The sequence below is a fragment of the Amblyomma maculatum genome, chromosome 6 (assembly GCF_055883805.1).
Source record: "Amblyomma maculatum isolate TAMU_Amacu chromosome 6, ASM5588380v1, whole genome shotgun sequence".
In the NCBI taxonomy this organism is placed as follows: domain Eukaryota; kingdom Metazoa; phylum Arthropoda; class Arachnida; order Ixodida; family Ixodidae; genus Amblyomma; species Amblyomma maculatum.
Window position 1 is genome coordinate 179,450,512 of NC_139349.1, and position 26,797 is coordinate 179,477,308.

Consider the following 26,797-nt stretch of genomic DNA (forward strand, 5'->3'; position numbering starts at 1 on the left):
AGATTGCGCATTTGCACTGCGCTGACGACATTATGTACTGTGGGCTTTGAGCAACGTTCGCATATCGCAAACAGGCTTGCTGAAACGAAAGCCTAAGTGAGCTTCACAAAAACCAGAGACTGGGGCTCTGCTAACTTACCAGGTCATTGTCCTTCGCACCAATGGCTACTGAACTTTGTAGACGGTATCATGACAAAGGAAGACGTAGATCCGAAGACAAGAAAGAGCACAGATGCTACTGGAAGTTCGAATATTGGAGTGGAAGATACGGCCAACTGTTCCCGCCATAACGCTTTAATAACATTAGTGCCAAGGTCGGATGCGAAGATTTGTGCACACACACACAAAATATTGTATCGTATTACAGTTTCTTGTTTGTGTATGTGCAGCTTTCTGGCATTGCTTTTCTGATTGTGGTGTTTAATGTAGGAACAAGCTCTTTCCCGCCATATGTTCCCCTAAATATTTTGCGTACTTGAAATGATACGTTGGGAGGAAGTTCTATTCCATTTAACGTTGTTTTCTTTCCTACATTCTTGTGTGTTTGTTAATCACGAATGCTCACACGATACAAGAGGTAATACAGAAAAAAACTTTCACAGTTTTATTGACATCTGTTCACACCGCGTGATCCAGGTTTCTCTTTTCATCAGTCTTCAAAGTCAAACGTTGACGGTTCTTCCTCAACCGTAAATGTTAGCGATTTCCTTGACGTTCATTTCTCAAGTGGTGCAGTATGTAAAGTGGCCAAGGTGAGACCGCGTTCATAATAATTTTTGAACCAGGCGCCTTAAGAGGATTTCTATGACAGTCTATTCCTCAACCGAGCTATAGATACCGGCGTAAAACTCCCAGTAGTCCTTCACTACGGTTGCCCTGCACAAAGAAACAAATGTTATAAGTAAGAAGCAATGACCCGGAAAAAATATCAATAAAGCGGCACGTCGTAGACAATTTATTTTTAACGCTATTATATCCGCCTTTTCGAAGCGCACTGTTAAGCTTTCTTGTCGAAAAGTGCACTAGCTGTGTCTTGAAATTCGTATTCATTCTTCACTTCACAAATTGTCTTGGGTTTATTGACCATGGTCGTACGCTTGTACTCGCATCTCTGGTGCTGGGTAAAGCTAGACCACGTACATTACTATTAATGATGATTATTAAAGGGGAAACATGGACATTTTGTGGAGTAATTAATTGAGGCAAGCAAAAGATTGAAAAGGTGACCGTGCTCAGCACAATTCAAGGAGAAACAAATTGCCTTCCTAGCCTAAATATTAATACTCAAATACGCCAGGGGGCGGCAGAAAGTTAGGTGGGCGTATGAGGTTAAGGAGTTCGCAGGGGTCAAGTGGATGCAGCTAGCACAGAACCGAGTTAAGTGGAGAAATATGGGAGAGGCCTTCGCACTGCAGTGGGTTTAGTCAGGCTGATGATGATAACGACGCTAGTCATTCCTGTTTTCATAGCCCAGTAACGCTAAACATCTCTGTCGCCCTTCAAAATTCAATCTTTTACTGACTTAGCACACACAATTGAAGTTTTGCAGGGTGAAATCTAAACAACCCATTACACATTTGTGTTCTTGTTGCTGCTAATTATGTTGTGTTATTCTCAATTGTCTTGCATCAGTGTCGCAGCAACGACCAAATTGTAAATCTTGTTTTGCATTGGCAGAGCAGTGTTTGTCTTCTAGGCATGCCTTCTGCATTCAGGTATATTTTAGAGAATCTGACCTCACAATTTCTACTCATAATGCTTTATTTGTAATGTTTAATCCATTATGAGAAAAATCTCCTTTGTATTGTACGTATACATTTCTTCGTTTCCGTGCGTGTTCCGGATAAACGTATTTTATAATTTATTCCATTTACTGTTATTGTTATCAATGCAAAATTAAATAATAATTCGACAGCGTTAAATGCCAAGTTCCCAGAAAATCCTGCATTGGCGTCGGCGCCGGCGTTAGCGTTATGAGCAGCTGTCAGCTGATATGGCGGCCGAGCACTAACTACACGTAGGGCTTCCTGACACTACGTTTGGCAGGAGCTGTCAGCTCGGGCTTTTCCTTTCATGTGGGAGGTATCAGAATCAACCTGCCAGTGCCCTTGCGTTCACGTTCGCAGGCGTGTTCATTCCGCTAGGTTAAAGCCGGGTTTTATAAGTTGACTGGTAGCTAGCGGGGCAAACTTTTGTTTTGTCAGTGCACCACTGCTTTTCCGGCTTTCTTGTAAGGAACCCTTTATGTAAATATTCTTTTCTGGTCAAAGAAAATTCAGAAATATATTTGAAAAAACCACAGATGGGAGATCAGGTAGCCAGGCACACATCAGCAGAAGAAAAGTAATGAAGCAACACAAATGAAAGGAATTTTCAAGTAAAAATGCAATTCAAAATTTTTTATGAAGAACATGGCCACAAAACTGTGTCTCATGGAGAGCGCACGGAGAGTGAAAAGACCCCCCTACGAAGGTGTAATAAACATCGAATAAAACAGCATGGTGTCTGGTTTACCCACGACAACGAGCGCTCGCACGCTAGAATTAAGAAATGGAGGGAAATATCAGGACAGGGCGAAAAAGAAAGTAAACAAAAGAATTCCGAACACACAGTTGGAGAAAAAGATAAAGCGCAAAAAGCATCGTGATGAAAAAAACGAGAACGGAAGCGATAATAAATATCAAATAAATAAATTGAAAAATTATGGACAGGCATAATCAACGGCTCAAGGACGGAAATCAGCAAATGTAGAACCAGATCACAAGAAATTAAGTGGAGACGCTGACGCTTTGAAAGTTCGCATTTCTGCGAAGAAATCTCAGCACTCTGGAAGCCTGGATCGTTATATAACCAGTATGGTGACGCCAGGATAAATTTGCAGTAAGCACCAAGATATTTTAGGTTTGAAAACTTTCGACAAGATTTCCGCGTTAATACTGTACGAAAAGTCATGAGAACTGTTTTTCCTAATAAAATACATGTACACAGATTTTTTCACGTTAATATGCATGCGCGAAGTATTGTACCAGTTCGTAATCAGGGACAAATAATTCTGGAGGGTGCTGCAATCGTGGGAGGTATGAATAACCCTGTATACAACACAGTCATCTGCAAACAGATGCTTCTTTGAAAAAATACCGCAACGTATATCATTCATGCACAATAAATAGAGGACTGGCCCCGGAACCGACCCTTGACAAATACACAAAACGATAGGTCTGCCTGATCAAACTACGTTCCATTTAACACTGCTATTTGACGTCTCAAATGTTAATATTCTTTAACGCCGGCAAAAAGTAAGCAATTTATGTTGTACTAGGATAGGTTTTCAAGCAGTAAAGAATGGGGCACTAAGTCAAAGGTTTCCTGAAATATAAATGTAAGCAGTTAGCAGTGAATCCGGCTTCCAAGGCACTAGCCAGACCATATGCAAATTCGTTTAATTGCATGGCACAAGAAAATCCAGTGCGGAACCCGTATTGCCGGGGGGATAATAACGAAAAAGCATTCAAATGATTTGTAAAACAGGTATTGGGCTCTGATATGTTCAGCGCCTGTGGCTGAAGAGAACGACGACAAACTTGTTCAACACGCGTGACGGGCAGGAAAGAAAATGACAACGAACAAACCCCCCAAATCGTTTTTTATGCAAGTATACTTAAAAAAATGATAAAAATAAAAAAATTCTTTGCTACCCAATTCTTGGCCGATCCCCCTCTGTGGGTATGTGCCATAAGTTATTTGAACAACAACAACAACGACAACGAAGCTCGCTTCGACGCTCGTACGTGTGCTGACACGTCTCACGACTGATCGCAGAACGTTCCATTGACTGTTGATGACCGTATCGCCCTGTTCAAGGTCTTCTACAACAAGTGGTGGAGGTGCCAGCAATCCCCTCAACCTGGAGCTTCGCAGCCGAGCCTTGCCTACCACTTCCGCGATGCCTGAGACCGCCAGCCAACCGCCAACCACATCGCCTGTCATCTGTCCCGGTGCAGCGCGTTAGGGCGACCCAGCCATTTTCAGCGGCTCCGATGACACGGATGTAGAAGACGGGTCGGCGCCGTATGAACGCGTAAGTGCGTACAACAAGTGGGACGACACCATGAAGCTCACAAACGTCATTTTCTTTTTGAGCGACGTTGCAAATCTATGGTTTCGCAACCATGATAGTGACATTTCTACCTGGACGGCTCTCAAGCCCAGCCTGACCGAAGTTTCTGGCCGTCCCTCTATACGTAAGCTTCGCGCCGAGCAACGCTTGCAAAGTCGAGCACAACAAACCGGCGAAAACTTCACTAGTTTCATAGAAGATGTCGTAGACCTCTGCAAGCGCGTAAACCCTACCATGAGCGACGCCGAGAAGATCGGATACATTATGCAAGGCATTGGCGATGACGCCTTCCAGATGCTCGTCGCCAAAAACCCCCAAACTGTGTCCGACGTTATCAGCTTCTGCCAAATCTTCGATGAGCTGCGCAAGAGGCGGCTTTCCACACGACGTGCTGGCCTTCAGCAGGCCACTCTTTCCAGCTTGGCTCTCTCCGGGGACGGTGCCCAGGACCAGCAGTTGCTAATTCAGCACATTCAGCAGTTTGTTCTTAAAAAAGTCGCACGCCAGCTTTCCTTGTCCACCTTCATTTGCCCGCCAGCACCTGCGCCTGCGCCGCCGCTCACTCCCACTCTTCAGCGTGTCATACGAGAGCAGGTCGCTGAGGTTCTGCCTTCACCTCCTCAGTAGCCGTTGGTGGCGGCTGCTCTCACGTACGCTGATGTTATGGTGCGGCCACCACCCCCTGTCACCCCTGTGTACAGCCGGCCTCCCCTCCTATACGAGCCTCAGGGACGTCAGCAAACTGAGCAACCTGCAATCCCCCCTTATCGTCCGGTTCTCCGCCGTCGCCCGCAGCCACACCCTTCCAACCCCTGGCGCACACATGACAACCGACCTATTTGCTACGCCTGTGGAGTCGCCGGCCATGTGGCTCGTTTGTGCCGCAATCGTGGCCCTTGTCCCTACGACTATACACGTGAGTCGATGTACAATCTTCCTCCGTCCCCCTCGCCTGTGTTCCTGAGCCTCCTCCGCAGTCCTCTTCAAGTTACGATCGCCGCTCCCACCGCTCGCCTTCTCCTGGCCGTCGTTCCCGTTCTCCGATGCTCCGCCGCCAATCAGCCGTTAACACGGAAAACTAACGGCCGCAGTTCTGGAGGCAAGAACTGCGCCATCAGGGACCAACTCAAAACCTGTTCACATACCAGCCAACATTATTACCACATTCATCGAGGGAGTTCCTGTCGAAGCCCTTGTAGACACTGGCGCAGCCGTTTCTGTTCTTAATTACGCCCTCTGTCGCAAACTCAGAAAGGTGATGACGCCGCTTCCAGCAATTTCTCTTCTCACAGCCAGCGCTCAGGACATTCGACCATTAGCCGCCAGCACCGTCCGCCTTCTCATCGGCGACGTTCAATATACAATAGAATTCCTCGTCATCGCCCGCTCATCACACGACGATATCCTTGGTTGGGACTTCCTCTCCAATCATAACGCCATAATAGACTGCGCCCGTGCTCAACTTGAGTTATCACCCCTCAGTGACACTTTTTTCGACACACCCGCTGCTGCTGCCGCTACCGTGCACGTCGCAGAGGACACCGACGTTCCGCCTTTCTCCTCAGTGCTTGTGCCTCTTTATTGTGCTGCTCTTTCCGGCGCCACTGTTATCTACACACCTTCGCTACGATGCGCTGACCAAAAATCCGTGTCGCTGCCCCACGCTGTGCTGACAGTTTTTCACACCTCAAGTGCCATTTTTGTTTGTAACCCGTGCCCCTGCCCTACCACTTTACTTCGTGGCCAGTCACTGGGTAGTGTTGCTTTGCTCGATTCCACGCCCGCCTATCCCTTCGGCGATACCATCGCCGGCCTTGTTGTAGAAGACCTTGAACAGGGCGATGCTGTGGTCAACACTCAATGGAACGTTCTGCGATCAGTCGTGAGATGTGTCAGCACACGTACGAGCGTCGAAGCGAGCTTCGTTGTCGTTTTCTTTCCTGCCCGTCACGCGTGTTGAACATGCTTGTCGTCGTTCTCTTCACCAACAGGCGCTGAACATATCAGAGCCCAATACCTGTTTTACAGATTAATTATGTTTGTAAAGAAGATAAGTTCAATTACCTTGCAGCTAATATTGGTCAGCGATATTAAACGATAATTTGAGGCGATACTTCAGAGCCCCGTCTTATGCGCTGGTACGACATGAGCAAATTTCCAGTCATCTGGCAGAACGTTTTTTGAAACCTTTTTGTTAAAATAACAAGTATTTTGATACTGGGCCCACGCACGAAGAAAGTAATGCAAGAGGTAAGCCGTCTGGGGCCCCAGTAACTTTTGAAGCATTCATTTTTGCTAACGATGTTTGAATTCCGCGCAAATCAAAAACGATGTCTTCAATATGTTCTGCGCCCAGATCGGTTGTCTGCGCATTATAGTCATGGCTGCTCAGGCAACCAGCAAACACAGAGTCAAAAGTTTTGCTTTTACAAGGTCGATATGGATCAACTTGCCGTTATCATTGAGCGCTGGAGCTGATGCTGCATCTTTGGCATTCATTGCAAGGAAAATACTCAAAGGACTTATCTTTTTCTATTTTCAAGACACGTTTCACGTCCTTAGTTATTTTCTTCAGTTTTTAGCTCCTATTTTCAAGACACGTTTCACGTCCTTAGTTATTTCCTTCAGTTTTTAGCTCAAGTGGAACGAAGGCAATTTCTTATATACAGCATAAGTAATCGCCCCTTTCTGGCAACACTGCACACCTCCCAGTTGTACTATGCGCGCTTCTTCGTACATTTCGCCTTCTTGGCTGGAGATAACATGCCATATGCTCTTTCACTGATCGCGGGACCTCAATGTGGCTTCTCTTATTGTTCCTTTTGTTGGCAATTTACTGCACATGAATCGGGGTACAGCACGCATTGTTTGATTGTGCTTCTGAAGGGTTTTCTTTGCGGCTTTATATCCTGCTCCTACAAGAGATGGGAGTTCGAAATCACCTCATCTATCTCCTCAGGGACCTGTATGAAGGGCAAGAGGCCACAGTCAGAACTGGGCATGGTCTTACTGATTGGTTTCCTGTCGCCCTGCCTATTTATCCTATATGCTGAGTGCATCACGAGGAAGGCCAGTCTGGACGAGTCTTCAGCTGGAGTGAAGATTGCTGGGAAACGTATCAACAACCTTAGATATGCGGATGATACCACATAAATGGCAGAAAGTGAAGTGGAACTCAAGAGAATTCTGATGCGTGTACAAGAAGAGAGTGAGAAGTTTTGGCTTAAGCTGAGCATTAAAAAGACAAAGATCATGGCGTCTTGCCCCATCAAGTCCTGGAGCATCAAGGGACAAGAAATGGAAGCTGTGACAGATTTTCTCTTCTTGGGCTCCAAGATAACCCCGGAAGGAGACTGCAGCCATAAAATTAGGAGACGCCTAATTATCGGAAAGAGAGCCATGGCTAGCCTTGACCGCCTAGTAAAGAGCAGAGACATTAGTCTGCCAACCAAGATCCTTATAACTCGTGCTATGGTATTCCAGTTTTGATGTGTGAATGGGAGAGTTGGACTGTGAAGAAGGCTGACCGCCGAAGAATTGACGCGTTTGAATGGTGGTGCTGGCGGAGAGTCTTGAGAGTTCCTCGGATGGCCAGAAGATCAAATCAGTCGATATTGTCAACCATAAACCCTGACTGCTCATTGGAGGATCAAATTCTAAAGTTGAAGCTCAGCTACTTTGGTCATCTGATGAGAAGAGAGGAGTCGCTGGAGAAAGATTTGATGTTGGGAAAGGTTGAGGGTCACCGGAGAAGGGGTAGGCAGCGAACGCGATGGTTAGATGGCATCCTCGAGGCGCTGCAGATGAAGTTATGTTATGTTAGGAAGATAGTGAGAGACCGGAAAGCGTGGCGTGATATGGTCCATAGGGTCACGAATAGTCGGACACGACTGAACGACTGAACTGAACTGAACTGATCCTGCTCCTCCTCTCCGTCCTTGTACTAGTGAGTGCGTTTAGTATCCTCACACACGCGAATGTTTGGTTTTAAACACAAGTTACTTACATTTCTGTTAAGTATTTCACACATTTTAAGCAGTATGAACTGCCAGGGTTGCGTTTTGAGCGCTTGCTCAAGCTCTCGCCTGCCCTCAATAGAATAGATAGAGTACTTTCCGTGTTGGTAGGAAACAAGTGGCCCAACGAATGTGTTTCACAGTGCGAGATCACGTCACAAATGTTTCAGATTAGGCGGCATGCTATTCAACCTGTTCCTGGATATTAGGCTCCGCGCTTCTTGTGGGGTGGACTGATATATTTGTCACCTCCGCAGAGGCATGTATAGTCAATATAGATGATTACTTGAATTGCATTGGGGTTTCCATGCAGCTGTGGACATCTCGAATTTTGTTTGGCGCTTAGCAGTCATACATTTCTCAATATATACGCCAGGCGTCCCTGACAGCAATGGTTTATAGTCTACGTCGTCACTTTTCAGTTGCCCAGCAAAAATGCATACGATGACAATCCAACGGCGTGGAAAGGGGACATATCTTCATGACCATGTTCTTACAGTTGAATGAATGACCTGCGAGAAAACAGTTTGGAAATGGATATGCTCAGGTGAGCGCGCACCTGTACTTAATGTCAGAAACCGTGAATTACATGCCGTGGCACACACGTTGAACATGTACATTTAGAAACTGTTCAGTGATAGGTCACTGGTTGCTTTAGAAGAGCAAACATCGTCAAGAACATGTGACGCCTTTTTCAAGACCCTAATTCGGAATTGTATGAGGATTTCCTGCGGGAAATAAACAGAAAAAATTAAAACCAATTTGCTCTCAAGAACGCTTGCTAATATATTAGGAATTCGTGTAGCTGCATAAGCGGCAAATGAGTGGCTTCAATCACAAGCGGAACGCAGCATACTTGTGCGCGGAGATGTCGAAAGCCCGTAGGTAACAAATTCCAGAAACACATCCCAACAAATACAGGTGATGACATAGGACATCTAGATGCCTCTATGGTGGTGACGAATATATCAGTCAGCTCGACAAGAAGCGGGTAATCTAAAATCCCGGAACAGGTTGAAGAGTACATCGCCTAATCAAAATGAATTAGTGATGTGACCGCATGGCGTGAGATGCATTCGTTGTCCGCTTGTTCTCTGCAATATGGGAAGGTACAGTCAAGGACAAAAGTTTACGGGACGCGAGTTCAGGGGAAAATATTTATTTCTGCTCGGTCGCGTAAATATGGAGAATGAAATTACTTGGTCACGAGGGGACATGCGCGCCCCATTCAGAGAAAAAAAAATGCACATGCAAACTAGCGAGGCAACGAAGAAATAAATGTTTTTCCACAAATACGCGTCCCGAAAACTTTTGTCCCTGACTGTACACTTTTCATTCTCGCAAGGGTAGACAAACGTGCGCAAGTGCTGAAAAGTGCATGCAAAACCGTGAAATACCACTGAAGCATCAGCAACACATGTTCACAACCCCAACACACACAGATCTTCAAGTGGAGTATCTTGTGGAGGAAGTGCAGTAACTTTCCAGAAAGTGAAACTATTATAGCCGCTTTCGTAATAAACGAGAAGGCGACAAAAATACGCAGAAGCGCACATAGTTGAACTAAATACTCCATCGAACAGTCGTCTGCCACACTACGGGTGGCAGCGCCGCTGAACCTAAAGGAACCGCGAAGGCGCGCACCGCACTATCTTTTTACTTGCTTTGTCATCAAGGAGATCCAGAAACAAGGCGCTCGGCCCCCTCTCAGCGCATACCCTAGCCACCGGCGCGCGGCGGGACGCGCATCTGATAGCAGCGCCGCGATAGCGGACAGCAGCCACTGCCAGGCTGTTAGGATCGACCTAGGAAATTTCCAGTTGCCCTGGGAAAATATTACACTGTTTTTATGAGTAAAATGCATCGTGTGATGATCAGAAAGCTGTCTTACAAAGTGGAAGTGGGGAGGGGGGGGGGGGGGGACGTGCCAGTTTATCAGCCAGCTTTCCAAGATCTTTCTCTCTTATGTAGCCAGGACTGGTGCCCAATGGACGCAAGGGGTTTTTTGAATAATATATTTCTTCCTGTATACGCCCTGGAACATTCTCTGTGGCGAAACAAGACTTGAAACTTATCGTTTTCGGTATAAATATATGATTTTTGTCCTGTCGTAAACCATGGACATGCAGAATGTGTGCAGTGGTTCCTTTGTTCAAGGGCGTATTCTCGAAGTTGTTATACAGCGCAGGAGCCACATTTCCCTTGAGTGATTATTTGGCTCAAACGATGTTGGGAGCCCGGCTGGTTGAATATTTCACGTCTTTTTTTTTTGTGAGCGTTTTATTAAAACTGCTGCGCTGAGAACCTTTAAGCAGGATAGGCAAGTGGAAATCTCAGTTAAGAATCCAAAACAGTGTCAACTTTAGGTCACTATGCCTTTCCAAAAAATGCACCAGTTTCTAAGGCCTTCTTACCTTGCCTCATTTTTCTGTTGACCTCATTCTACGCCTGCCTTACCTTTTTCGACTGGCGGCCTTATATAAATATTAGCATGGTTCGTGTTTGGGCTCGTAGACAAAATATAATGAACACAATAGTGTTGAAGACGGTGACAAGAAAGAAGCGCTTGTCCATGTTCTTTCTTGGGATTTTTATAATCCTCACTAAGGACCACCAAAGGTATCTCAAAAATTTTGTCTAAGGACTGATGCTTCCACCCTCCCTCCTAGCTTGCTAAATACCATGTGGCTCCTTCTGCTCTGCCGTTAACTGCGCCGCAAGACTCGGGGCTTCAGTTGCGCGCTTTTTAAGGAACACGATGTGAAGTCGTTGCGATTGTCGAACACAAGTAGCAGTGTTAATAATAAGAAGGAGCTACCAAAGATCAATGTAACTTTTAGTTCGTTCTTCCAAGAGTTGAAAAAAAAAACGGGAAATGATTGCAGCTGACTGCCCGTACAATGCTAAAAAATTATAGTAACAAGAATGTCTTCAACGAAGGCTACGCGCCACAACTGAAATCTGCAATTGCAAGTTTAGAGCAGAAATCATTATTGCGAAGTTCTTTCGTGCTAATTTTGTTCACTAATAAATTTTAACTTGCAGCGTAGTGAACACCAAGGTACAACGCTTGCGGAACTAGCAGTAACAAATGTGCATAATTTTCGAACGAAAGCCCTCTAAAGATTCACAAACGCCCCATGCAAGTTTCAACAAGAAGCACATTGAAGAAAACAGCACACGCCGAGGTCACAGAGGAAACTAAAAACATACAAAACAATAGCAAAAAATGTGTTTATGTTTAGTTTAGTTTTTTTCCTTGTGACCTCGGCGAGTGCTGTTTTCTTCAATATGCTGAATATCTCTCGCCGGACGGGTTTCCGTCGAATCCTCAACTGTTTCAAAAAGACGCCACTTTGGGAAATGTCAAAATGATGGTCACTTTGACTGTTTCCAAATACCAACTTATTTACTCCAATCAATAGCCCTTTTAAACGCTCTTAGAATTATTTGAATTTGTTCAACAATGAAACTAATTCAAGCATGCCCGCTTAATTGAGAGCCGTCCGGAGATTTTTCTGGCCGTTCTTCTTATAAGGTGAGAATCAAACGTTTATTATCGTATATGATTAAGTCCTCTCTTTTATCAAAAGAGGCATATCACAGCGTTGCATTGGGATGTATTAAGCGTTTATTGAGATGGACGTTTGTTTCGGCATTTTCGGTGTGTGCATTTTAGCGTTAGCCCAGCATTTTGTGCGTTTCCTAATACCTGTGTATTGAGATGTGGATGGGAGAGCTCTGGTTAATTATTATATGAAGGCGCCCTCGTGAGCGGTATTATTGCAGCTAATGTAAAGGAGACTACAGATGTGCCAAGCAGCCAAAATAGCAGCCCCAGAAACCGATTTTGTCTCTTTTATGCGAAATTCTGAACTTTTAACCATGGCTTTTACCTGCGTAGAGCATACGTAGACACTTGCCTATAGACTTGAAATATTGAAAAGAGAGAAATAGAATAACAGGTGAAGACGCGGAAGCCCTAAGGATAGGAACCCGCCGTAATTAACTGTTCACAATTCCATTGCAGCACTACTCACACAAACATCACTGTGCCTTCTCCGGCTGGTGGGTTCCACAGAAGAGAAACATGTGCTTTGAGACGTGGGTCTGTGTGCGTGGCGAATCCTTCGCATTCGGACACGGGTTGGCTGTCATCAGCCACCTGGAAACCACCCGCTTCATTGTAGTCGACCACGGCTTTAATCAGGAAACCTCTGAATGTTGCCCCATCAACAGCAGTAAGGTTCACTGTTATGCGCAGAGTTGATATTCATGAAAGACAGAAAAGAAAAACGGCACAAAACGATTCAAATTTCTCCTATACACATTCCAGGCTTAATATAGTGAAACGAAAACAATCCTACTAGATCCTTATTTTCTATTTCAAATGATCATGTTGTTGCGGACGAGAAACAGAGTGACTTCTCTTACGCTCGTGCGGGTATTACCAGCTACACTCATACCAGTGATGGGGCGTCCTTCTGTGAAGTTGACATCGCTCTGGGTCAGGGCGTATCCACTCTCACTGGTGTGGCTCTGGATTCCGTGCCGGGGCCGCATGGTGCGACACGCGGCACTCGGGGCCCCGAATGCCTTGGCCCCAACGTCAACCACTGGGAACAGCACTGAAGCAGTTGCGAAGACCAGGAATTTGACCGCCTGCATTGCCTTGTGCTGCAAAAACATAACCGTCGCAGCGATTCGATTGCTTTTCAGAACCGTGAAGCACTATTTAAACGCACTATTCTATATAACGGCACTTCAGGTTTACCACAACGCAATCCGCCTTTTGCGCTAGTTTTCTGCCCATGCGCGAATTCGTTGCGGCGACCGATGGAAGCACATTGGACCGCGTCGACGGCGTTTCTCGGCGTCGCTAGTGCACGGGGGCACCAGGCGGCATGGTGACCGTCACAGGAAAAGCGATGCCAACCACATCAGCCGCGTGCGGTTGCCACTCTCTAGGGATGCAAGAAAAGGTTTTTCAGGTTTCCTTCAGCGAGCCGCGACCAACAACGACGTCAAGCTTGAATTAGGAACACCAAGCGTAAAGACGTAAATGGCCGACCTTAGCAACCCACTGCGTACTCTCGACTGTGCGAAAACAGTTTGTTACAGGTATGTATGCATCACAGTGAAATGCGCATTATGAAAAGTATCTACTGGAGTTTGCACCAAGCCTGTTGCCCACCAGTGACAGCAGCAATGAGCATTTGTCCGGCGCGTGTTTGCTTTATGTGCGACGGAGCCTGATATGGCGATGTATTTTGTCGTTTGTTTTCTTTATGTGCGAAGGGGCCGGATAGCGCAGATAACACAGGTGGCTGTGTGCGCTAGACCGTAATATTTAGCAGTTTTATCGTGACTGCCGCCTAACTAAAAAGAAAAAAAAATGGGCGTTTGTTGGGATGCACCGCCATTCGTGAGCCGAGTGGTTGAGCTGGTCATGAGGCTCGCGAACGGCAGTGCATTACAACAAACGCCGTATTGTTTTTTTCTTGTTGGTAAGGTGGCAGTCACGATAAAAAATGCTAAATATTACGGCCTAGCGCACACAGCCGCCTGTGATATCTAAGCTACCTAGCCTTTTCGCACATAAAGAAAAGAAACAACAAAATGCATCGCCATCAGGCTCCGGCGCAATTAAAGCAAACACGCACCGAAGAAATCCTCATTGCAGCTATCACTGGTGCGTTACAGGCTGGGTGAAAACTCCAGTAGGTACTTTTCATCATGCATACTTCCTTTAGATGCATGAAACACAGATACCTTTAGTATCTGTGTTTTCCCCGCTCGGAACATATGACGCACTTGACACTCTTGCACGACGCACAGTATATATATATCTTTCTTTTACCTTACAGGCTCGCCTTCGTGCGCACCAAAGCATTCGGATTTTATCCCTTCAGTATAAGCAATCAGATGCACTTCGTTAGGGAGCTTTATAATCGTCGTGTTCGTCCAACCGTTTGCAACGGCAAGGAAACCGTCCGGCACAAAATGAGTCTCCTGGAGGGTTCATGCTCGTTCACTTGCAGAGTGGATCGCTCTGGACGTAGAACAGCATTGGTTCTTGATCGAGATGCTGATCCGATATGTAGGACATGCACATGTGTCACCAAGTCGTTGATTCCGCAGAAATCGCGGCGGAGGCAGAAAGGTTGTGGATCCTTTCACACGAGAATAACCTTTCTCTGTGCACCGAGCACCTTTTCACCACTGCGACCACATCTGTTCTGAGGGCAGAAATCGTCTACAGCGCTGAATCATCCGTTGCCATAAAAATGCCGCACGTTTCCTGCCGGTCTGTATTCCGGCCAGGACAATGCTCTTTTAAGGGGATGTGTAAGGGGGAGGGGTCTCTCTGCCAAGCTTTGTAGATTAAATCCTATAGCTACACGCATTTAGATGACGCGATGAGGAATCGACGCCCATTGCACCATGACGCCACCGCGCTGACCGCATTGCGCTCGGTAACTCAAGACACCCGCTCTAGTCACAGGAGACGATTCCACCTAGCGATTCCACCTGAGAGCATCTCATTCTGTCACGTCGAACACGGTCACCGCTACACGCTCTTAGAATACGAAGACAGTATATGCGTACGCTATGAGTGGATTGTGAAAACGCTGTAACATTCCCCCATACTGCGTGAACATGATATACTACAATGACTGTCACTACTTTCCGCCCCGAGGACAAAAAAGGGGGGGGAGCTTTCGCTTTCTACCTGCGTTGGCGTTGCCATTTTGTATGGTGGGCTTTCACGTCGTCTGCTACACTGCCGTTCAATTTGTTTCTCGCCCGCTCCCGCATGATGGCGCCCCATCCTCCCGCAAAAGGTGGATTAGCCGATATCTAGATTCTGCTTTCCGCTCGTCTAACCGAATGTTGCTGTGGCAGCAGGCAAGCCAAGCAGTGCATGGTTACACTATTGGTTACTACTCGTGTAAGGGGCCATTTCTATCATGTCTTCAATGACCATGAACAACTAAACTTGTCCATAGCAAACGGTAAGAGATAAAATTTTAACTCGTTTTAACCCAACTAGCGTAATAACGCATGCGTAAACTTAATAGAGTGTATTAGGCTCAGGTGTTCCCAAAAGGCTTAGCTGGCCTAAAAGTGTTTAATGTAACCTTACAATAGCAGTTTTCTGAACTTACACTGGCAGTAATTGCAGCTTCCTAATCCAAACTGAAGTCTATTACTCTTACCTATGCCTAATAAGCATAACGGAGAAGAATTTCATGCGAAGGAATTTGTAGCTTTCGTGCGTAGAATGGGCACATAGCTATGGCAAAACCAATAAATCTGTCACACAGTTCACATGTATGTCGGAGGTTGTGGATTAGGATTCCTCCGGTGGTATATGGTAGTATTTTAAGCATGAGCTGAACCTCTTGACGTTTAAAGGGTCTCACCTGGGGACTTCGCGAAGTGCGATCTTGTGGCCCCCTTTAGCGGGACAGTGTGGTGCAATCGCAAAACGAAAAATTGGCTCCGGCAAACTCCTTGATGAAGACATAGCGCAAAAAAGAGACGGGGACAACACAGATGTAGACAGGACAGGCGCTAACTGACAACTTTATTTTCGAGGAAAACCGCAGCACAATTTATGTCAAAACTCACGTGACAATCAAGGGGCCTTATACTACGACCAAATACAGTTTGACAAAGGGCCCGACAATCTTGACCCGGAGAAACCAAAAAAACAAGGGGGGCCGGATAGCATTATCAACAGATTATATAAAACTCATTGTGAATTTAATACAACAGATGGGCTGCGAACAACATCATGGCCAAGGGACGGTGCCACCCAACCACAGCAACGAGCAAGCCTAAAAGGGCTCGAAACAAAGGAAGTAAAAACAGTCATAGGTCAAAACCAAAAAACGTGCGAGGCAAAAGCAGAGTCAGAACTAAAAACAGATAAAACGTGCGAAGCAAAAGCAGAGTCACAACTAAAAACAGATGACACGTGCGAAGCAAAAGCAGTCAAAACTAAAGACATATGAAACGTGCGAAGCAAACGCGGAGTCATAAGCTAAATCAGACGATACGTGGGAAGCAAAAGCAGAGTCAAAACTAAAAAACTAAAAACAGACTCAGGAGTGTAGAAGGCTCCCCGCTAAAACATTGAAGTGCTAAGCTAGAATAATCAGGATGGGCGAGTGGAAGAACAATTATGAAGAATGAGAAAATCAGGGGAGTAAACACACCAGAAACCGGGAAGTAATAAAAGAAATTCCACAGACGATAACTCGTTTCATAACAGTCAGCAACCGGTTGCTTGTGGTAATAAAGCAAAAAGGGTTATAACACCTACATGTGACCATCAAGGAATTCAAATTCGCTTTCAAGAAGGTTGATAGAAGGTACGCTGACGCTATCCTGACCGGCCTTCCTAATGAAGTATGCCTCCATGACTTCGCGCTCAGTTTTTTCTTTGGCTGATCTTAAGAAATCTGTACTATCTAAGAGCGGATAACATGCGTTAGTTGGATCAGGTTTACAAGCTTTACAATGTTCGGCGAGGTTAGTACCCGATTTGTTGCGTACGCATAGTCTGTGTTCTCTCGCCCTCTCATTGAAACATCTTCCAGTTTGTCCGATGTACTGGAGCCCGCAACTGATTGGAATCCTGTACACGACATTTTCCTTGCATTCCGTGAACTTAGTTTGATGCTTCTTCGTGCATGCTACTTGCTTTTTATCTTTCTAGTGCATACTCTCGATAGTTTGCATGGTGCAGAGAAAATAATTTTAACGTTATAACGCGCTGCCAGTTTTTTGAAGTTATGTGAAAACCTTTGGAAGTATGGACTCACCTGGACTGGCATCTTACTCTTGCTTACTTCGTTTCCCTGCTTACTACGTTGACTGTTTGAGGCTTTAGGTTTTGCAGAAGGCTTTCACACACTGCTACAATAACGTCAGGGGGGAAACCTGCGTCTTGTAGACGCTTGAATTGCTCATTCATGCTAGTAGCCATGCGGTGGGTACAGGATTTTGTTGTGGCACCGTGAAGACAGGAAAACACGATGCCACGCTTCACAACCTTGGAGTGTGCACTGTCAAAACATAACAGGCGCTTTTTTGTGCGCGGACGATACATCTAGCACAGCGTGTGGCCGTTAAAATCTAGCTCAATATCTAAAAACTGAATGAGGCCATCTGTAGGCGATTCCCATGTGAACTTTTCATTCAGTTTTTCTTCTCATTCAACTTCTCATTCAGTTTTTAGATATTGAGCTGGATTTTAACGGCCACACGCTGTGCTGGATGTACCGTCCGCGCACAAAAAAGCGCCTGTTATGTTTTGACAGTGCACACTCCAAGGTTGTGAAGCGTGGCATCGTGTTTTCCTGTCTTCACGGTGCCACAACAAAATCCTGTACCCACCGCATGGCTACTAGCATGAATGAGCAATTCAAGCGTCTACAAGACGCAGGTTTCCCCCCTGACGTTATTGTAGCAGTGTGTGAAAGCCTTCTGCAAAACCTAAAAGCCTCAAACAGTCAACGTAGTAAGCAGGGAAACGAAGTAAGCAAGAGTAAGATGCCAGTCCAGGTGAGTCCATACTTCCACAGGTTTTCACATAACTTCAAAAAACTGGCAGCGCGTTATAACGTCATAATTATTTTCTCTGCACCATGCAAACTATCGAAAGTATGCACTAGAAAGATGAAAAAGCAAGTAGCATGCACGAAGAAGCATCAAACTAAGTTCACGGAATGCAAGGAAAATGTCGTGTACAGGATTCCAATCAGTTGCGGGCTCCAGTACATCGGACAAACTGGAAGATGTTTCAATGAGAGGGCGAGAGAACACAGACTATGCGTACGCAACAAATCGGGTACTAACCTCGCCGAACATTGTAAAGCTTGTAAAACTGATCCAACTAACGCATTTTATCCGCTCTTAGATAGTACAGATTTCTTAAGATCAGCCAAAGAAAAAACTGAGCGCGAAGTCATGGAGGCATACTTCATTAGGAAGGCCGGTCAGGATTGCGTCAGCGTACCTTCTATCAACCTTCTTGAAAGCGAATTTGAATTCCTTGATGGTCACATGTAGGTGTTATAACCCTTTTTGCTTTATTACCATGAGCAACCGGTTGCTGACTGTTATGAAACGAGTTATCGTCTGTGGAATTTCTTTTATTACTTCCCGGTTTCTGGTGTGTTTACTCCCCTGATTTTCTCATTCTTCATAATTGTTCTTCCACTCGCGCATCCTGATTATTCTAGCTTAGCACTTCAATGTTTTAGCGGGGAGCCTTCTACACTCCTGAGTCTGTTTTTAGTTTTTTAGTTTTGACTCTGCTTTTGCTTCCCACGTATCGTCTGATTTAGCTTATGACTCCGCGTTTGCTTCGCACGTTTCATATGTCTTTAGTTTTGACTCTGCTTTTGCTTCGCACGTTTTATCTGTTTTTAGTTCTGACTCTGCTTTTGCCTCGCACGTTTTTTGGTTTTGACCTATGAGTGTTTTTACTTCCTTTGTTTCGAGCCCTTTTAGGCTCGCTCGTTGCTGTGGTTGGGTGGCACCGTCCCTTGGCCATGATGTTGTTCGCACCCCATCTGTTGTAATAAATTCACAATGAGTTTTATATAATCTGTTGATAATGCTATCCGGCCCCCCTTGTTTTTTTGGTTTCTCCGGGTCAAGATTGTCGGGCCCTTTGTCAAACTGTATTTGGTCGTAGTATAAGGCCCCTTGATTGTCACGTGAGTTTTGACATAAATTGTGCTGCGGTTTTCCTCGAAAATAAAGTTGTCAGCGCCTGTCCTGTCTACATCTCTGTTGTCCCCGTCTCTTTTTTGCGCTATGTCTTCAAGAAACTGCTACCAACTAGCCCAAACCAAACATCTGTTCCTTGATGAAGCCCAGTGGAACTTAGGCCACTCTTCCGTCGTCGCAGTGTCACTACACGCACAATGTAACAGGAGAATAATACATAAAGCATATAAATCGCATGGGCCGCGATCTCGATTAGACGCCATAGCTAACAGTGCCGGGCAGCCTTTCTGGCCGCCGTGCGCCGAAGCTTTTTATGTCTCCGCACCTATCGCAGGCAAATGCCACTTTGCTTACGCTCAATGATGTGCTAAGCCGCCTAGCTTAACTGTACCGATTCGTTTTTCATGTACCTACTAATGAAAGATTTTCTTGATTATCTGATTACCTCTCATCAACACCCGTACGGTTTCCTTGGTGCCACTGGCTGTCGACTTTTTGCGTGTGAATCGAATAACGAGCCCCTTATTTTCCTTACGTACGTTTTCCGATTAAAATTACGACGCTCTTGAACCTGGCAGTTTCATGTTGTATGTAATTAGGAAGGATATCACACAGCTCCCGCAGTCTCTCTTTACCGCAATTCACGTTGTACATGCGTTAACATAGGACGTTTTAGGACCACCTCTATGGACGAGGGCGGCGCTGGCGAATATTCTAGAAGACTGGCTGCAGGACACATCAGTCTATTTTCTCAAACCCTCATCAGCATTCGCCATAGTTTAGTCGTTAGTGGATCGAACGTGAAGTTCTGAGGTCATGAGTTCGGTTCCACCTGCGGCATCATATTGTGATTTCCAATCTATTATTTTGATGATTACAATATTATTTAACGCTGATCAATACCATGAAGGTGAATAGAACATCTATTCTTTCTTTCCTAGTTGCTTTTGGCTTGACTAACTAAATATTGTGTTAATATTAAAGGAAAATAATGGATAGTATATCGATTCAAGTGGATGCAGCTAGCACAGAATCGGGTTAATTGGTGAAATATGGGAGAGGCTTCCGCCCTGCTGTGGGTATAGTCAGCTGATGATGATGATGATGATTATGATAATGATGATATTGGTCCAGCTAGCGAAGGAACTTTTTAAGTTTTCTTGACGCAGCACGAGAAGCATCCAGTTAAAAAATTCCGCCTCAATTTCTCTTGGTTCCCACAGTTTGTTTTTTACACAATGTGCTTTGCCTTGAGAATTTTCCCTCTAGAATACACTCTTGCTGATTCCTTCACGTGGTAGTGACAGGGCGTAGGTACAATCGAGTAGACTTGGATTTCACTCGAATAAGCCCTTTATTGGGCTGACATGCGCCGGCTAAACAGCCAAGCAATTCGGCGACGGCGATAACAAGAGTATTTAGCAGACATCGAAATACGAATGTCCATTGCATTCGGCAGGGCAAAATTAAAGTGGGCAAAGAAACATCTTGAGAAGTACGCAAAATATAGCAAAATAACCTGGAATGTGGTCGAAATTGAAGCGAGCGGCTAGAAACTTTCGAAATACATCTCGGTGCATCTTTTGAGACAAAGAAAATAATAAAGTTGCGTATCTGTGGCACTCAAGATGAACAAGATCTTTCTGTGCGTTACAATCAATCACAGTGGCAAAGCCGCTTGCTGGCGGTTGTTTAAACAACAACTAATAAAGCTTGCAATTATTCGCGGCCTTACGCCCCCCTCAGAAAGCATCGCCTCGATGCTTCCCAAAACAAACTGAAGAAAGCGACATAAAGATTAGAAATTAAATTATCAGTTGTCTATAACACGCTCAATAAAGCTTCATGCGCACAATTTGAACAATGTCTGAGCATGCCCGTTTTGCAGGGCGATGGTCGTGACGTCGGGAATGACTTCCTAGTCTTGTTGTCCAGTGCGTCGAAGGCTCTTTTCCAGCTGGAAGTACCATAGTAAGAGCTTTTCATTCAGTCCAGGACAGCGAACCGGCGCCCAAACGCAGACTTGATCTTCCGGCTTCCGCTCCGCGTAGCCTCATCATAAATTGTAGCGTCGGGCGCCAGTTCGTTGCTATCTTTAATGCGCAGCCGGGCGAGTAGTCGGCCTTCCTCTGCGCGCAGAAGGTAAGCAGCGACGTCAAGGTTCTCCTCTTCAGTAACATGCGGACGCATGGCGTAGAGCGTGGTCGGGGGCCCCCTCTTATACACAAGCTGAAACGGAGTGACACGGGTTTTCCCCTACACGGCCATATTATAGACAAAGACCTCAGCTCATTCTCCCCGAATTAGACTTAAGAAGAGTACAATCAAGATGACTATGCTCCGAAGATGCTGCAAGCTGAAGCGGCAGAGCCTCCCTCTCGTACATGCAGCCTGGCGACCCCCCCCCTCCCCCAACCTTCCACGGTCAGATCTTCAGGAAGCAACAGAGGTTTACAATAGGTAGCGAAGCACGAATATGTCGACTTAAGACAGGTAGTCACAGCAGATTCGGACCATGAAAGAGAAATATCTAGGAGCATAAGATTGGGATGGAGCGCATTTCGAAGGTACTATAGTATGACTAGCAGTCTACCAATATCACTCAAAAGAAAAGTGTATAACTGTTGCATCTTTCTTGTACTCACCTATGGGGCTGAAATGTGGAGGCTAACAACGAAGGTTCTACTTAAGTTGAGGGCAACGCAGAGGGCTATAGAACAAAAATGGCAGGGGTAACATTAAAGATTGGAAACGTACAGAGCGGGTCACAGAAATAACTCAAGTTACTGGCATTCTAGTGAAACCAAAAGGCATGGGCAGGACGTGTAGTGCAAAGAGAGGATAACCGATGGTCGCTTAGGGTAACAAACTGGCAAACTGGATTCCAAGGGAAGAAACGCGCAGCAGGAGGCGGCATAAAGTTAGTTGGGCGGATTAGGTTAAGTTCGCAGGGATAAACTGGATGCAGCTAACACATAACATTAATCGGAGCAGCTTGGGAGCGGCCTTCACCATGCAGTACGTATAGTCAGGCTGATGAAGATGATGAAATTTGCACTTCGAGGACGTGCCAGAGTGTGAATTGAAAAACAATAGACTTTTTTTAGTGATTTGGACACGTTTAAGGCAGAGCCTGTGAGGATCTTTGCAAGTGTAATAGAGAAAGAAAGGTGGAAATGCTCTTCCAAAGCAAGGTCCAACTCCCAAATCAGCCCATAATAATTTATAATGAAGAAAGGAAGCGCCTCAGGAAACTTAGGAAACGAAAGTCAAATTTGTGATGCGAGACGCCATAAAACCCTTTTTGCTAGCCTCTTGAGAATCCTCCACCCCCCCCCCCCCCTCCCCTCGAAATCTGGCCGCGTTCGCAACTGAAGTGGCGGCAATAGAACTGACGCACGACACCCAGACTCGACAGTAGAACAAGTCTCCTTTTCAAGTGTTATCGGCAAGCTACTGCGAAACAGCCGCTACAAGCGGAGATAACCTCCGTCAGAATTTCAGTGAAGTCGTTCGGGAATAGCTCAGCCGAATCCTGCCAAAGCCTGCGTTGCTCAATAAGAAGTCCAGCAATCTTTGGGCGTTCCTCAAGCTGTGGCTCCGACAGCTCCAATGGAAGAAGACACAGCGATGAATAATGCTTCTCAATACACCGACAGTAACCAGAAAAATAACGACCGTTTGGGAAGTCCCGCTGATTCGCACCGCTGGTGGTAACCTCATTACTTCGTGTGGGCGAAACATAGAAAACCTAACCGTAAATGGTCGTAGAGTCGTCAGCTCTGCTGTTTGGAGCACTCAAAAGATGTGTCTTGGCTTAAAGGGAAAGACGCGTGCTGATAATACGCGGTTTTTGACAGCCGGCCTCTGAGTATGAGCCATCACTCTGACGATATAGCATTCGACATTATCGCCGCGCCGGTCCACAGACATAATCCTAAAGAAAGGTCGTTGCTGAAGTCGCGTAGGCCACCAAACAAAGATAACACACGTCGGCGGTATTTCCTAGATAATTTTTTGCTGCATGCTGGAAGTGGTGCAAAGCGGGCATAAGCTTCTCCAATATGTTAATATTTTTTCATTGTTCTCTTCTGATAGCAATTGCCTATAAGCCTCAAATAAGATCTTTTTGTCCTTTGCTATGAGCTGTAACTCTTATCATCTTCGGCGGATGTCTTGTGTTATATTCAATTCGGTTTCTGTCTATTTTCCGATCCCAGGCATGCAACCGCTCACCGGAATAAATCAGTGTCCATATCTGTCCTTTTTGCTCTTGCGTCTCTGAAAGCGAAAATATATCAAAGAGATCACGTTCTGCCTATTCCTTAAGTTGTCCGGCTTTATAGAACGATGCTTTTCCGTGACATATTAGGTGACAGAATCCATTCTTGTTAACCCGCACAGAGAGTCATAATTGACAACCACTGTTGCGGAATCGTGAATACGTAAACACGAAGGAAAGTAATAAAGTAATAATGCTAGCACAATAGTTGAGAAAGTACTCGCCGTGTGTCAAGGTTCCTCCATGGACGCATTTCATTCCGCTGCGCGGCGAGGCGTGTTATCGCCCTTTTTCTTCACGGCCAGTGGCGCATTCATCGGAAATCTTTGGATATCACGGCTGCCGACCAAGATGAAGACAAGTGTGCATAAAGTGCCATCAGTTTGCCGGTGCATGCCTAGGCCCTCGTTATATCAAACCAGGCCTTACTGTTAAACCGAGCCTGTGCAGCTAAAAATTTGGTTTCAAGTTCCCATGGCGCTGTGGCGACGGCTGTACTGCAGGCTGTAGATTCTGGACGATTACGTGGAAAGATCAAATTCTAATCCAAGAATTCTTTTCTCTGTTAAACACACACACACACACGCACACACACACATATATATATATATATATATATATATATATATATATATATATATATATATATATATATATATATATATATATATATATATATATATATTTTATGTCAACATAAGATTCTCTTCAGCTGCTAGTAGATAGGCCGCCAATGGTAGGGTTCAATGCAGACGTAAATATCTTGACTGGTAGACCAAACAAAATCCATAGAGAAAGTCATTTATGCGAGATAACCAACGTAAAACTTCTATATTATGCCGCTATTCCTCATGTAATACCCCACACCTGGGGCCTTTGCGGTGTATTCTAAAAAAAATAAATAAATGCTCCTGAGTACTTAAGTTGTATGCTATTTCTGTGCACGAAAACGTCATGCCGGTGATACCATTATTGCCATAAGAGTGTGTTCACTCACTTTATGGAGTTTTGGAGACAGTGTTTTCGCAACTCTTCACTTCTGGTGAAAGTCCACCACGTTGCTTTTTAGTTACTCACACAATTCCGCAGCAAACGTCTGCAAGAGGAAGTGTAGTTTCCGGCACCTACGAGATTGATCAACAGATGTTTAAACAAAAATTGAGATTTTCCTACCATGCAAAATTATGCGATAACTTTATCGCTTTTGAAAAGCTTTTGAAGATCTCAGCAAGACCATCTTTCCACAGGGTCGCATTTGCATAATTGGGTAATATCGACCTTTTAAAAGCTAAAAAACAATCGGTTGTCGATTACTTAAACACACTTGCCAATGCCGGCATTGATGACAGTCAACCTTCCCACGCGTGTTGAAATGTTTGGTGGTAAATTAGTATCATCATGCCTTGACCACGTGAACGTTCGCCTTGAACACAATGAATCCAGTTCAATTATCGTAGAACAAAAAATGTCGGACCATATCTTCGTTGGCTGCCGTGTTTTTTCACATGCTGGTATAACGCCTATGAGGCAAGATAAACTGGACACAATCGATGTCGTTGACAGAGATCGACTTGACTCCGCAAATGAAAAGTATGACTGGAATCTGTTCCTAGCTCACACGTCTGAAAGCTCTCTCAACGATTCATTCGTTGAAACATTCCCGCAGTTGTTAGAGTCTTCTAAAAAAACTATAATCATTAAGCAAAGAAAGACTGGTTGTCCGTGGATTAATAACGATGCTATATCGGCTATTGCAGAAGGGAACTGGCTTGGCCCCGTTGTAGGCGTTCGCCTACAAGCACTGAATTAAGGGCACTGTACAGGTCTGCCCGCAACAGGGCTAACGCATCACTCCGACCACAAGAACGTCAATATTTCCATGCAACGTTTAAGGCATCGAAAGGGAAGCCAGCGATGTCCTGAGATGTTGTTAATCGCTTACGGGGTTGTGCACCGAGGAACGTAACTGATTCCATTCCCCGCAACTTTGGGGCATTATCTCTGACACTTGCTGATGAGTTCAATGCCTTTTTTTCGACTGCTGTTCTGGACGCACATTCATCATCATCATCATCCTCATCATCATCATCATCATCAGCCTGATTATACCCACTGCAGGGCGAAGGCCTCTCCCATATTTCTCCACTTAACCCGGTGGCCGCACATTCAACAATACGCAATCTGCCATCTCACAGCATGCAACCGGTGCTTAAATCAGCATTACTGCCTTCTTGCACCAAGGACGATCACAGTTGCATCATTTCTGGCTTTAGCAGGTGAACACGAGCAGCAGCGACGGTGGTGATCGGACGCCCCCTTATCTGCTTTATTTTCGTCTTACAGATTTCAACGACGAACCCTGCTGCGCTGGCCTCAGGACGGCTCTAAGTGTGACGTCACAGACTTTTGCGCCACCGCGCTTCTGCCGGCCGAGCTGTAAACGGGTCACACGAGCAGCAGCGACGGTGGTGATCGGACGCCCCCTTATCTGCTTTATTTTCGTCTTACAGGTTGGTAAAAAACCTACTTTTCTAATAGACATTTTTCTTTCACCACCGCTGCTGCTGCCGTGTTGCTCGCTGCTTCCTTTTTGTTTTGTTTTTTTACCGTGTTCTCATTTGTAGTGTTAGGAGAAGGATTTTCCCATTTTAAACCTGTATGTTGCATAAGCTATACTAAGGCTAACATGCCGGAGACATGCCCTTCCTGCAAAGAGTGTGTGCCAAGTGACGGACTCGCCATCAAGTGCGCCGAATGTGAGTACACCTACCATCTCGGCAATTGCTCTGGTGTCTCTTTGTCAACATATAAGGGAAAAGGCGAGAAAGGTCGCAAAGCGTGGCGATGTCCAGACTGTCGTAAAACAAACGCAGGAAGCTCTGACACGCCCAATACGCAGCTAGACCTTGATAGCTGTTTAGCCGGCATATGTCAAAAACTTGATGCTCTTGCTGGCCTGCCTGATCAAGTCGACGAAGTGAAGAAGTACATTGAACTAATGTCAAAAAAAATACGATGATATACTTCAGCAACAAGTGAAACATGATAGAGAAATCTGTACCTTAAAGAAACGTGTTAGTGCCCTTGAGACCAGAGTCGACGCTGATGATGTTGAGTCGTTGAAAATGACTGTGAATGACCTTGAGTGGCGAAATAGAAAGCTGAATCTTGAGGTGCATGGCATACCGGTGACAAATGATGAGAATCTGATGGAAAAGGTAAATGATGTAGCAAAATCTGTGAATTTGCCAGAGCTCACTTTGAACGACGTCGATGTTGTGCACAGACTTCCTTCAAAGGCAGGGAAGGTGCCCGGGATCATTGTACGGTTTTCAAAGCTCTCAACTCGGGACATGTGGTTTCAGAAGCGGACAGCCTTAAGAGATGCTCAGTCGGATGTTTCAGTCACTGAAAACATGACTCGTCAAAGCCGTGAGCTGTTGCGCTATGCAAAGGCTTGGGCAGGTGAAAATGAGTACCAGTACGCTTGGCACCGGAATGGAAAAGTGTTCGTTAGAAGGAAACAATACGATTCTGCGATTGTCATCCGTTGTGCAGCAGATTTAGACCAGTTGTGAGGCCAGTAATGGGCGGTAATGCGCGGACTCTTTTTTTCAATGTCTTTTTTTACTG

General features: G+C 45.4%; 1 protein-coding gene across 1 annotated transcript in view; it reads right to left on the reverse strand.

Moving 5' to 3' along the window:
- Positions 1-548: 548 nt before the first annotated feature.
- Positions 549-26,797, reverse strand: part of LOC146187488 (putative defense protein 1) — a 99,878-nt gene continuing 73,629 nt past the window's right edge. The window contains exons 2-4 of the mRNA XM_084608219.1: positions 12,600-12,810; positions 12,174-12,384; positions 549-876 (exon numbers count right to left, since the gene is read on the reverse strand). Coding sequence (XP_084464345.1) covers positions 813-876; positions 12,174-12,384; positions 12,600-12,810 — 486 coding nt within the window. The 3' untranslated portion in view covers positions 549-812. The remainder of the gene's footprint in view (positions 877-12,173; positions 12,385-12,599; positions 12,811-26,797) is intronic.